The sequence below is a fragment of the Triturus cristatus genome, chromosome 1_2 (assembly GCF_964204655.1).
Source record: "Triturus cristatus chromosome 1_2, aTriCri1.1, whole genome shotgun sequence".
NCBI classification, from domain to species: Eukaryota; Metazoa; Chordata; class Amphibia; order Caudata; family Salamandridae; genus Triturus; species Triturus cristatus.
Window position 1 is genome coordinate 35,412,534 of NC_140580.1, and position 14,049 is coordinate 35,426,582.

The 14,049-nt window shown below is 52.3% G+C and overlaps 1 protein-coding gene across 6 annotated transcripts in view; it reads left to right on the forward strand.

Moving 5' to 3' along the window:
- The first annotated feature begins 2,842 nt into the window (after nucleotides 1-2,842).
- KDM5B (lysine demethylase 5B) overlaps nucleotides 2,843-14,049 on the forward strand; it is an 897,967-nt gene continuing 886,760 nt past the window's right edge. For 3 of the 6 annotated variants that reach the window (XM_085600377.1, XM_085600387.1, XM_085600423.1), the window contains exon 1: nucleotides 2,855-3,291. In XM_085600377.1, the coding sequence (XP_085456503.1) occupies nucleotides 3,139-3,291 (153 nt within the window). In that variant the 5' untranslated portion in view covers nucleotides 2,855-3,138. Of the gene's footprint in view, nucleotides 3,292-14,049 lie in introns of all 6 variants that reach the window. The other 3 variants (XM_085600404.1, XM_085600414.1, XM_085600396.1) reach the window with 2 other exon arrangements.

Sequence of the window (14,049 nt, forward strand, 5' to 3'; positions counted from 1 at the left end):
CCCGGAATTATGGTGTACTAGGAAGCTCATTGTCTGTAAGGCATAACCTCTACTTCCTGTAGGCTTCACTTGCTACTACCAATTCGGTGGTCTAATCAAAGGCAAGCCTGTATAACTCCTTTTTAAGAAATTTCCTGAAAGGCGGATAGTTGGATTCTGTGACTGTCCTGAAGATTGGATGTCAATCATTCCACAAATTTGGGCCCTTAAACTCCTAAGGATTTGCCCCTGTGCTTTAGGCTATTTCGGTTTTTTGTGATATATTGTAATTGCATTTATGTAGTGATCACTGCCTACCTCCACATCCCAATAAGGCATTACCTGACTGGAAGTTCCTGGTTGGGGTGTACTGGGGCAGGATTTTGTACAAGCCGCTGGTTTTAATCCTAATACGATTTATACACAGCAATGATAACTTTAAACTTGAGTTTTTCAATTACATTGAGAGCCCATGTTAACACAATCTACATCTCTTAAGGTTGCATGTAGGATGGAAGGAAAAAAGGGCAAGAACAACTTCCTTAGGTGTACAACATAAGAACTACAAGAGTGGCGGAGGGAGAGGGAGGTTGGTAGGGTGGCTGATATTGCATGTGTATGACACAGTATTCTTATGTTTGGGGGGTCATTGTTGGTATTACCCCTATTTAATGCATTTTGGACAGTGTAAGCACAATAATCCCAAAATGTTGTAATCAAATCTACAAAACTACAAAGCTTGAATACAAATAAAAATAAAAACTGAACTAAATACATTTTAGGACATAAAATTCTCCTGCACGGTGACGGACATTCACCCCTACACGGAGTGCTCCAGCTGCATGGATATGCGGATCCCCGGTATTGATTTTTGGTCACGGGCAAACATGGATCATGTGTGTGCACCATGACTAAAGCCTGTCTCATGGTATTGTGTCTGCCTAGACCGGGAGGGGCGCACCAAGGCCTACCCTCATGAAGGTAGAGGGCTACTGCTCTTACCTAGATGTAAGTAACACATACATAGTCGTGGCAGCATACAAGTTTTGTGTTCAGTAAAATCAGTAATGTGAACAGGCCTTTTTACCAGGAAACAGCCTTTACCATGCATCTCTTACCTCACATACCTTTTCCATGCAGTTATGTACCACACATAAGTATTTCTACCTTTATCACACAGTACTTTACCATGCAGATAAGTATTGTTTTTTTAATGACATAATGTTTATGCTATTTAAAACAATAGTGGTTAAGGTTTGGGTAGAGGTAAATGGAGATAAGGGTGATTTAAGGGTTTAGGGGTGGGTAGATGTAAAGGGATTTAAGGGTAGTTTGGGGATTTATGGGTAGGTACAGGCAAAGGAAGGTAAGGGTCATTTTAGGGTTTAGAGGTGGTAGAGGTAAAGGGAGACAACAGTGAATTAGGGTTCAGAGGCAGGCAGAGGTAAAAAGAGGTAAGGGTGGTTTTAGGATTTAGGGATGGGTGATTTTTAGAGTTTAGGGGTAGGTAGAAATAAAGAGAGGAACTTTTTTTAGGGTTCAAGGAAAAAAACAATTATATAAATATAAACACACGTATATGTGTATATATGTATATATATATATAAATATATATGTGTGCGCATATAAATATTCACACACAGAATATATCTCCATAATTAACTTACTCTTGGCCTGCATAAAATGTGTGTAGCGCCACAGCGCGTGATACTTGTGTGCATGAGCTGGGTTGCACGTTCATGCCTGTGGATGATTTATAACATGGAGGCCGGTTGGTTCCATTTTGGAAGCTCAAGGCCTGGAGAGGTGAGGACTGCACCCCCCAGCCATGATATATGCTGACAATTGCTGAGATTTCCGGGGGCTGGGGAGGGACACACACAAACAGTAAAGAGAGAGGAGCGAAGCATCTTTTGTGCACATCCACAGGCTCTAATTCCAGAAAGAGTTACTGGTCAGTGGCCTGGGCTCCATGTCAGGAAGATGGCGGGGCTAATAAGGTTGGCACTTCTAGAGAATCTTGGTAGAAAAGACAACTTAACACGTTGAACCTTTATGGGGCATATTTCAGTGGAGGCTGACAGCCAGGTGTGATCCCTGGTTACTCCCTTGGCTTGTAATGTGAGTCACTCAGAATTAGAGCCATTTCTGCTGTGCAGACTGTCCCTTTGACAAAGGGAAGTGCAGAGGAGAGAGCACATCAAAGTATCTGACACTCCCAACACAAATTTCAAAGGCCAGAAACGAAATCACATATGTGTCTGGATTCTGACTGTAAAGGTGGGAGCAGTGGCCCCATATTCTGTTCAACACCACCATCTTATCAGAACAGGGAAGATCGCCAAGACATCTTGCTGCTAGAATCTGCCCCGGGACATTAGGAGTAAAGGGCTTCAACCCTCACGGTTGAGCACAGTAGGAACTATTTGCCCTGTGGCCCTCTCAAAAATCAATGGGGTTTCTACAATACAATTAAGCTACTCAAACGTGGACCTCGAAAACTTACCTCGGAGTATTTACTATATTATCATGTTCTTTCGATCATATTGATTGCAAACTTGAAATAAAAATAATAATGCTATTCAAAAAGCCCTTTTATCAATCGAATGAAATTAGTGATGAGCACTGTCAGCGTCAGGGGCCATCGCCGTGAAAATACAAAAACCTCAAAAAATAATCAAAAACAAAATAAATAATGTAACCATGCGCGGTTGCGGGTTTGTGCGAGATATTATCCTAACAATACAAGTTGGTGGGAGCCTTTTCAAAAGGGTTTTCATAGAATTTACCCATCAGTCCCACACTCTTTCCTCGCTGGAGTCCATTGAGTTGGGACTACTTACAAGTGTGCGGAGGTATATGCAGAGCGTGATGTGGTTCCGGGGGGCTGGAACGGGGGAGAGGCCGAGTTAGTTTGGCGAGAGAAAGGAGGAGGGAGAAGGAGCCTGAGACTGGGGAATTTATGGAAAGGGGTTGGAATACCTGAAAAGTGGGTGTCACTTGAGGGAAGAGTCGTGGTGGAGGTTACGCGGAGGTTGAGGGGTCTGAGTACCCGAAGGGTTTGGTAGGCGTACCTGAGAGGAACTGTAAATACCTGTGGGACTTTTGAGTACCTGGGGAGGTTGGCCCTTAGGAGGGGATCCGTGATCCGGTAGCGCCATGGTCGGCGGTATCGGGGCAGAGTTCGTGCCGCCCCCGGAGTGCCCGGTGTTTGAGCCCACCTGGGAGGAGTTCGCAGACCCCTTCGCCTTCATTAGCAAGATTCGGCCGATCGCCGAGAGGACCGGGATCTGCAAAGTACGGCCACCGCCGGTGAGTGAAAGGGCAGCGAGGGGGGCACGGGGATGCAGCGAGGGACTACCGGGACCCGGAAGGAGAGGGGCCCAACCAGGGGAGCATCTGAACTGTAGTGAGTGAGCTGGTGTAAGGGGACACAAAAGGGTGAAGGAGACGGGGAAATTGCCTCAGGGGAGAGGCTTAAGTCTACGTAAGCCTGGGGGACTACATTCCCACCCCAAACTGCTTGATGTAGACATGGGCCGGCTTTACCACACCGCTCCTTCCGCCCCGGCGAGGCTGTCGGGTGAAGATGGCGTCGTCCTCGGCCTCTTTGTGTGCTCTGACCTCAGTACATGCACTCCAGAGTCAACGGCCACAACCGCCACCAGCCCGGGGGCTTAGATGCGCGAGCCCCGGGGACCACCCTCAGTAAACAAAGGGATGGTCACACAGCACAAGGGTAGGGGCGCTGTACCTAACACACTGCAAGGGTGACATGGCCTACGTTTGCAGCCTGTTGGTGGGGGTTCGTACCTATTCACCTCCCACCCCCAAATATTGATCTTCCAACAGTACAACTCTTAACTACGTGTCTAAACAAACTATTCTTGACTCAGACATCGGTATCTTAGTTATTTGGCCCAGACAAACTCTGTTGTTAGACGCCCATCACAGGCCTCCTTTCGAGCTACAACCGCAAATTAGGCATACACTAGGCTCCTCGCTTTTGTCCCTCACACCAGCTCCCAGACTATTTGATCGTCACCAGCTTCTCCATCTGCTCTCCTGCAATCATAGGAGGACTACTTTGCTCCCCCCCATGTCTCCCATCATCCTCATTGCTATTCCCCTTCTTAGCAGCCACTTCGCTATACGACCATATCACACACTAGGACTGGTGCTATTTTACCCCCCCCCCCCCCAAATAACGGCCTGTTGATATTTGCATTCTACATGTGCGAGTGTTGCCACTTGTCCCTCTGTGTTCGAGCACTTTCTGTCTTAACGATCCCTCACATACCCCAAAACCTGAGGCTGCTTCCTTTTGGCCACCACAAGTCTGGTTCCTGCTTCCCTGTGCCCCCTTCCGACCCCCAACAAACCCGGTTGTGGTCTGCACCCATGAATCCGGTTGCCTCCACCCATCTTTCCTACCACCCATGGGTACCACCAGTCCAGTTAAAGTCTGCGCCCATGCCACCAAATCCGCCACCCAGTTTGCTTCCCAACCACCACGATCTCCGTTGTTGTCTGTGCCCTTCCACAGCCACCATGAGCTGGGTTGAAGTTTGGCCTCCCCCTTCTTCCAGCTACCCGGTTTGCCATTTCCTTCTACCCCCACCACAGAGAAAGGTTGCTGTCCACTCCCCTAACAGACAGGTTGCTCTCTGGCCCACCCATCCATCAGTTACCTGAGTTACTATTCTCATAGAGTTAGGTTGCTTTATGCCTCCAACCTTCATGAACCTTGTTGCTTTGGCCACCCCCTTACCTCACATGGGCATTGTTGCTGTTTGGGGGCCACCAATAAGCTGTGTTGCTGCTTCTCCCCCGGTTCTGTTTCACCTACTTACGTTTGCTGTTTGGACCTCCAACAGCTAGGTTGGTGTTTGTTGCCCCCTCTCCTCCAATGAGATGGGTCGATGTTTGTCCTCCCCAGTGAGCCAGGTTGTTGTATTGTGTTGTGCTTCCCCTCCACGAATTTGGCTGAGCTGGGTTGTTTTATTGTGTTGCCCCACCCACGAGTTTAGTTGGTCTTTGGTTGCTCCCCCCATGGGTCTGGTTGTTGTCTGGCCCTCCCCATGAGGCTGGTTGCTGACGTATGCACCCCAGCCCCCGCTGCCTGGGTGCCCCCTCCTTACCAGGTTGGTTGCTGTGTGGGTGCCCCAACCATCCTTTAAGGCTGGGTTGATGTCTGGATGCCCCCCTCCCCAGCCCCTACAGGCTGGATGCTCTCTGGGCATGTACACAGGCTGGTTGCTGTCTGGGGGGCCACTTACTCCCCCACAGGGCTGGCTTGTCGTCTGGAACCCCCCCCCCTCTCCCGGCTGGGTTGTCGTCTGGAACCCCCCCCCTCTCCCGGCTGGGTTGTCGTCTGGAACCCCCCCCCTCTCCCGGCTGGGTTGTCGTCTGGAACCCCCCCCCTCTCCCGGCTGGGTTGTCGTCTGGAACCCCCCCCTCTCCCGGCTGGGTTGTCGTCTGGAACCCCCCCCTCTCCCGGCTGGGTTGTCGTCTGGAAGCCCCCCCTCTCCCGGCTGGGTTGTCGTCTGGAAACTCCCACCCGGCTGGGTTGTCGTCTGGAAACCCCCACCCGGCTGGGTTGTCGTCTGGAAACCCCCACCCGGCTGGGTTGTCGTCTGGAAACCCCCACCCGGCTGGGTTGTCGTCTGGAAACCCCCACCCCCTCCCGGCTGGATTGTTGTCTGGAAACCCCCAGCCCCGTCCGGCTGGGTTGTTGTCTGGAAACCCCCAGCCCCGTCCGGCTGGGTTGTTGTCTGGAAACCCCCAGCCCCGTCCGGCTGGGTTGTTGTCTGGAAACCCCCAGCCCCGTCCGGCTGGGTTGTTGTCTGGAAACCCCCAGCCCCGTCCGGCTGGGTTGTTGTCTGGAAACCCCCAGCCCCGTCCGGCTGGGTTGTTGTCTGGAAACCCCCAGCCCCGTCCGGCTGGGTTGTTGTCTGGAAACCCCCAGCCCCGTCCGGCTGGGTTGTTGTCTGGAAACCCCCAGCCCCGTCCGGCTGGGTTGTTGTCTGGAAACCCCCAGCCCCGTCCGGCTGGGTTGTTGTCTAGAAACACCCCTATCCCCCCCCCCGTCCGGCTGGGTTGTTGTCTGGAAACACCCCTATCCCCCCCCCGTCCGGCTGGGTTGTTGTCTGGAAACACCCCTATCCCCCCCCCCGTCCGGCTGGGTTGTTGTCTGGAAACACCCCTATCCCCCCCCCGTCCGGCTGGGTTGTTGTCTGGAAACACCCCTATCCCCCCCCCCGTCCGGCTGGGTTGTTTTCTGGAAACACCCCTATCCCCCTCCCCGGCTGGGTTGTTTTCTGGAAACACCCCTATCCCCCTCCCCGGCTGGGTTGTTGTCTGGAAACACCCCTATCCCCCTCCCCGGCTGGGTTGTTGTCTGGAAACACCCCTATCCCCCTCCCCGGCTGGGTTGCCGTCTGGAAACACCCCTATCCCCCTCCCCGGCTGGGTTGCCGTCTGGAAACACCCCTATCCCCCTCCCCGGCTGGGTTGCCGTCTGGAAACACCCCTATCCCCCTCCCCGGCTGGGTTGCCGTCTGGGTTGCCGTCTGGAAACACCCCTATCCCCGGCTGGGTTGCCGTCTGGAAACACCCCTATCCCCGGCTGGGTTGCCGTCTGGAAACACCCACCTCCCCGGCTGGGTTGCCGTCTGGAACCCCCCCCCCCTCTCCCAGGCTGGGTTGCCGTCTGGAACCCCCCCCCCTCTCCCAGGCTGGGTTGCCGTCTGGAACCCCCCCCCCTCTCCCAGGCTGGGTTGCCGTCTGGAACCCCCCCCCCCCCTCTCCCAGGCTGGGTTGCCGTCTGGAACCCCCCCCCCCCTCTCCCAGGCTGGGTTGCCGTCTGGAACCCCCCCCCCCTCTCCCAGGCTGGGTTGCCGTCTGGAACCCCCCCCCCCCCCCCTCTCCCAGGCTGGGTTGCCGTCTGGAACCCCCCCCCTCTCCCAGGCTGGGTTGCAGTCTGGGAACACCCTCCCCCCCCTCTCCCAGGCTGGGTTGCCGTCTGGAACCCCCCCCTCTCCCAGGCTGGGTTGCAGTCTGGGAACACCCTCCACCCCCCCTTCCAGGCTGGGTTGCAGTCTGGGAACACCCCCCCCTTCCAGGCTGGGTTGCAGTCTGGATGCGCCCCCTTACCCAGGCTGGGTTGCAGTCTGGATGCGCCCCCTTACCCAGGCTGGGCTGCCATCTTGATTCGCCCTCCCGTTACCCTAAGCTGGGTGCCCCTGTCTCTCCCCCCCCACCACCCCCCCCCCCATCTGGATGCCCCTCTCTATTTTTCAGCCGTCTGGATGCCCATCTCTATTCTCCCCCCCCCCCCTTCCCCCGGGGTGGGATCGCTTTCTGGATGCCGCCCTCCCCCGCAGTCTGGATTGTACCCCCCCCCCACCGGGTGGGAATGCAGTCAGGATGCCCCTCTCTCCCTCCCCAGGCGGGATTGCTGTTTGGATGACCCTCCCTCTAGGCTGACTTGCTGTGTGGAGGCTCCGCCCCCCCCCCCAGGCTGGGGTGCTGTCTGGGTACCCCCTCATAACCACCCCCCAGCCGGGTTTCTGCCTAGGCACCCCCTCACAACCTCGCCCCTGCCCTCCCCAAGCTGGGTTGCTGCCTGACCCCCCCCCCCCCCCCCCAGGCTGGGCACCCTTTCACAACCTCCCCTCAGGCTGTGTTGCTGTCTGGGCACCCCTTCACATTCTCCCCCCAGGCTGGGTTGCTGTCTGGGCGCCCCCTCCCTCCACCCCCTCAGGTTGGGATTCTGTCTGGGTGCAACACAGGCTGGGATGCTATCTGGGTGCCCCCCTGCCTCTCCGCCTGGGATACTCTCTGGGTGCCCTTCCCCCCCCCAGCCAGATTGCTCTCTGGGCATCTCCCAGCACAGGGTAGCTGTTAGGGCGCCCTCCCCCACTGGCTGATTTTATGTTGTCGGACTTAAGGGTCCTGTCCCCCCCCAAAACGAGTTTGCTTGCTGGCTGGCTCAGCCCTTTCCTGCGAACCTCTTAGCTGGCTGGGCCCCCTGCCCCCACATTGCTGGTTAGGAGTATGCACTGCTGTCTGTCCCTTTCCCGGCGACGTGCTTGGTTGCTGTCTGGGTGCTCTCTCCACCCAGAGGAGCCGGGTTGGTGTCGGCCCTACTCCCTCCCCAAAGCAAGCTGAGGTGCTTCCTGCTGTCTCCATCACCTTCTCCTCCTGCATTCAATTCCCCCACCCCCAAATAGAAAAATAAGATCCAGGTCATTGTTTTTTCAATGGTTTTGGATTGAGTTAACTTGTGAGAAACTGCTGATGCTAGTAGGTGTGGTTTGGGCTGCCTGGGAAAAGGCTAAATTAAATAGCCTAAAATGTTAACCTATTTGAAATTATTATGGTATCTTTTAAAATATGGCTTTCTTGGAAGTGCCATCAAAAAGGGACTACTTCAGGTATTGATCTAATACTATTCAGTTACAATATGAAAATACATTGTGTTTCTGGAACAAATCCCTAACCCAGGTCCAAGTGCCTCAGGCCCATGATCAAATCTTTGAGTTTTAAGATGTGTGTGGTTTGAGGTACTGGATACTCCATTTTGGAGAGGAAGTGAAGGTGGGCAAAAATAGGTGAATAATTGGGTATGTGCTCTTTTAGGAGAAATGGTTAGGCCCTCAAATGCGGAGGATATGTGGTAGCTGAAAGAAATTGGTGAGACCAGCTATGAGTCAAGCTTTTTGGGAAATTAATATTGGGGAGTCTTGCTTGTTCCTCCATGGTAGTGATGTGTTTGTCTTTCTCTTGTTTTGGTAGATCTTGCCTTATTGGTGCTCAAATCTGATTCGAACTGCAGTCTATCCGCAGTCGTTTAACATGTGTATTAATATACTTGTGTACTGTATAAAACATTTATGTGCATGTAGGCACTTGTTTTGTTGCCACCATTGTGTACAACAACATACTGAGGAAGAGAACAACTTTTAATTTAATTGCAAGTAGTTTGGACAGATCTTTGTTACATAATAAAATTTATTTTGTTGTAACTTCTTCATGGTTACCAACATGAGCTACTTTTGTTCATCTCCCTGTTGACCAGGTATGGGTGTATATTTAGGAATGTAGATATGTATGACTTGGGTGTATGTACCTTTGCTCTGGGGAGGATTTGTATGGGTGTGTTAGTTAGAATTTGGATCTATGTACATTTCTAGTGGAGTGCACTTTAATGCATGTCTGTAGTGGGTGGACATGGATCCCACTGAAACAAAGAAATGTACTTTAATGACGGGAATGGATGTTGAAGCTGTTAGTGTAGTGTGTTCAAAACTTCATGTAACCTTCACAGAAATTGTTTAGGATAAACCTTGCCACGCAGAAACCTAGAGGGTATACACCTCCCATCTGGACAGTCTTCTACCAGCGGCAGATGGGTTGTAGTGTTTCCTCTGCACCCTTCTAAACATATAGCCACTTCTCTAGAACGCCACTGTCTATACCCACCCTGCAAGAAGTGTCACTGCCTTTTGATTGTTCTTTTGTGTGTTATGTTTTTGGTTGTCTTAACGCAGGTCACCCTTTAAAGTTCTACATTTTGCTGAAAACTGTGTTTGTTGTAGTTAAACGTGTTAGTAAATGTATTCAGTTCAACAGTGTGCCTAGAAAATCTTCTTGAATCAGATAAATGTAAACCATACAAGCTGTGTTTTTTGGCTCGGTAATCTGTAAGCAAGATCACTTTTATATGGTTATCATAGGAATAATGAATGTTCGTCATTTCATTGACTTATTTCCTATAATTAAAAGTATTCTGGTAATATTTGCTATCTCTTGCGTTCAACACTGGTGTACTCAGGAGAGTAGGAGCAATTATGTAAAGTACACTCCGTATTGTTGGATCGGGCCACTGGAGATGGTATGGCCGGTATGTGAGTGCAAATGAATATAACTTGGGTGGAGGTTGGCGGGGTGCAGCACAGAAAACGGACCTCTTGCTGTGTGAAAAAGGCCTTTCACAGCAAAGCTAGCAGCTGAAAGGCCGTTATTTGTTTTCCCCAGTGTTGTGGCAAAACGCCAGACCGGCATCTGCTTCACAACAAGATGCCCAGCACTCGCCCCAGGCCAATGGACAGGGGCCTAGTGAACCCACTGTGTGTAATGTGACACTCTTCCCCTGCGCTCTTTGATTGGTTTTGGAGTGGCTAAGCCAGATCTCCCCTCTACCTGTCCTCTTGGAAATGTCCTTCCACCTAACTCCACCCGTACCTGGCAGCCTGGCCTCCATTTGTATGGAATCCATCTCAATGCCCAAGAATGATAACGCGGACCCACCATTTTTTCTGGCACCAATGGCAGTCCTAGTTCACCCATGGGCTCTTAGAAACATTCCAGGAAAGCCTGGCAGTCCGCTGAACCATGTGCCCCCACAGTAAAGAAATCATCCAAATAGTGACTTACCCGCTGATGGACCATATGCCATGTAAATAGCAAATTCAAAAAGGAGCTGAAGCACTCAAACAGGGAGCATGAAATGGATCATCTCATTGGTAGAGCTTTGTTCACATACCACTTTCTTACGAATTGTAAACCCAATAGCTGTAAATCATCATGGTGCTCTGAAAGCAGCAGAAAAGCTGCCTTCACATCTCATTTGGCCATCAACGCCCCGGACCCTTTCCGTCACTACCAGTGAGCTGACCACATCTACGAACAGTAGCATACGGAAGCCACTTATTCCGCAATTAAATCGTTCACTGACCCTCTCTCCGGCCAGGACAAATGCTGTATCAACCGAAATCAGCCTTTCTTACTTTGACAACACTCCGTTTGGTGACACGATTAGGTCTGCCATTGGCCAATCCTGAAAGGGTCCCGCTATTCTCCCCTGAGAGACCTCTATCTGCAATTTCTCTTGCACCCGCCTGTCTGTGCTCTGTTGCCGAACACAAATTGTCCTTCCACCTCTACGTCCGGTGCTCCCCCACCCCTTGGGTGGGATGTCCCTGAAAGGTGCAATACACTATTAGCAAGCCACTAGCTGTAAAAATGGTCTTCACCAGTTAAGTGCCCCCCCCCCCCCCAGTGTGCTGCCAGAGATCAGAATCCAGTTCCCCCTATTTTACTTCCGGATATCAATCCTGACAAGATCTAAATTCTTCATCATATTGGGCCTAGGCATATTCTTCCACCCCATGAGTTGGGCCTTATGTACTACATCCATGTATTTAAACATGGCTACACATCGCCCTGTGTATTTCTTGCAGTATACACTGATGTAAATCAGAAATGCTGCAGTCCAATTCTCTATTGTGAGGGGTACTCTTGGCTGCTTTGCCAGCTCACATTTCTCCTCTCTCTAACCATCTTTAGAGCGCACCTCTCTTTGGAGGAGATAAAGCGTCTCCACCCACCTACTATCCCCCTCTCCCAAAAGCGCTTTTTTGTGGCCAATATGAGGTGAGCTCCCAGAGGTTTACTCATGCCCATATAAGGTAACTTTAAAAAACTTAAGCTCCTTGCTTTCAGGCCCAACCATATCTCCTGCCTCTTCTGACCACACCCACCTCCTTGTTACTTACGCTGCTGCACTGACACTAGGTACTGTCCCGCCCCTCAGTGCCTACTCCCACATCCATCACGTATTTCCCTTTACACAGACTTTTCCCCCTACCCTCCTGGCAAGCTGCTCACATCCATGCCTATGGATGCAATTTTTAGTGCCCCAAGTGTGGCCTTGATTTTACTTGGTCCCTAGGTCGGGCCTGTGCTGTTGCAGTCAGGCTTGCCAGGGGCCTCTCTTCCGCCAAGCTCCTATTCCGCCATTCCTTGTTCACTTGCACCACATTGGGCACTTGATTAGTGGACCCCTCCCCCAGCCCGGCTCCTCATCCTGCTCTTCCTCCTCCCCCAGACTATCCTCCTCATAGTCCAATTTCTGTGACCTCCAGTGAGTCCTCTACATCGCCCCAGCTGGGGCCCACCCTCATGTCCGGCTTAGAAGTTAATTCAAAAGTCACCACCGTAGTGCACAGCACAGGGCTGAATTAGCCCTTTCCTGCTGTTTCGCCGATGCTACTCGTCTGCCTGCTGTCTCACTTGCACTAGAGGCCATTCTAGACCTCCCAGCTGTTGGAGCCCAACAAGCTTGCCCTGGACCTTCGTATGTCGCCCACAAAGTAATCCCCCTCCGATGTCAGGTAAACCGCACTGGGCTCAGCCCTCTCTTCCCCTTGGTGTTGACGAGCCATACCCAGCACTACTGAGTCTGGAATTCCATGCCGCCCCTTAACCTGCAAGAAAGATAACAGGACTGGTGTGCTGGCTTCCTGTGCCCGGCCCGACCTGTTTGTTGTACCCAGAAAATTCTCAAACCCCTTCTGGTGTTCTTCCCTGTCCCAGGACCTCTACGCTCTCCCTCCAGCCCCCAACCTGGGGCCCCTGCCTTGTCATAACTGTGAAATCTCAGTCCTCCAGGATCTCCTCATTCATGGCATCCTTCTCCCCACTCCATTCTAGCATGGCCGCCTCTAACGCGGACCCAGGACCCCGCCTTATCCCCACTGCATACTCTCCCACCTCTGTGACGAAAACCTTTCCTGGAAGGTCCACCGCCCACCCCCGAGGCTGTGGCCCTTCACCACCCCATTGGAGGGACCCACCTCTTCCCATCTACGGTTCCACCTGTGCCACCCTGTCCACCTCCCCCTTCGTAGCCTCCTCCCAGTGTCAAAGATATCCAGTCCCCAGTCTGCTGTGTCCCCAACCAGGCATGGGGACCTTGCCCCCTCACTCTCACCCCAGGCCCTCCATCTCATCACTCTCGGCCAGCTGTGCACTTCCCACTAGCTGGCTTAGCATCAGGCTCACGTCTGCCCTGTAGGCTTCCCTCTGCCCCCCACTCCTCGACACTTTAAACTGCCTCCATGAGTGGTTCTGAAGATGCAGCTCGTTTATATAAAACCCTCCCACCACCGAAAGCGCTGGCTGCTCAACAAATGCTGCCCGCTTGTTCCGGTCTTTGCTTTTTGTGGCTCCGTAGATGGTCATACTGTGTGGCAGGGCTGCTCTGCCCCGACAACACTTGTAAAGGCGAGGCCGCAACAACGCTGGAATCCCTAGCACGTCTTCTCCGCCGTCCCTCCGCTGCCCCCACAGTGTTGGCGCCGACTTGGGCCTCAGCCCGGCCCACACCAGGAAGCCCCGTTCATCTCCTTGCAACACTTTGAGGGACTACCCCTCTAGCTGTAGCGCTGGACCTTGCACTGTGTTCTTTGGCCCCCATGGTGGGGAAAAGCCACAACTGCGGCAGCCGCATTCGTCGAGTTGGGCGGACCCCTCCTATTGCGACGTCCAACCTCCCACAAAAGCCGCATCATCTGCCACACGAGTGTCGCTGGGCATGGTTAATCAAAGTAAGACATTTAAAACCTAGCTTGCAATAAATGGCAAAGCACTAACTAGTCCTGAGGAAAACCGACAGGGATATGCTCCCTACCGCTAGGTCACCTGAACCTAAAAGGTGGCAGGGACCCCAAATGATCACCTTAATTCTACCTTAGGCTATAATTGGGCTATATATGTTGCCTAAATCAAAATGGCAGCCACTGGGCTGCACCACCCTCCCAATCTGCCAGGGGGCAGACTTCCCGCTGGTCAGCTGCCCCCGAAACCCCCCTTGAACAGACCGCGGGGTGCATTCTATTGAACTTTTGCTAGTTCAATCATTCAATCAGGGGGTTTATAGAGTGCGCTACTCACCTGTGAGGGTCTGAAGGTGCTGGGGGAGGGGGGGGGCTCCTTTAACTGGGTGCAAAGTCTTTTTTTCCAAGTGTGAATGGTTTGATTGTGATAATTCCACCATCCTCAGGTTATGCTGATATGGAAGAGTGCTGATCATGAAAGCCTTGGACATCTCCCATGGAGTCACATCTAGGTCATGAGGGGTTAGGATGTTGTAGTCTAAAGGGGGGGGGGGGGGGGGAGTGCATTTCCTCTATTTTGTGGGATTCTTGCAGGTTCATGTACGTTCTGGCGAGGGGGAACTGCTTTCAGTTCCCCAAATCAATCTCTTTTGCACTGAGAACTTAC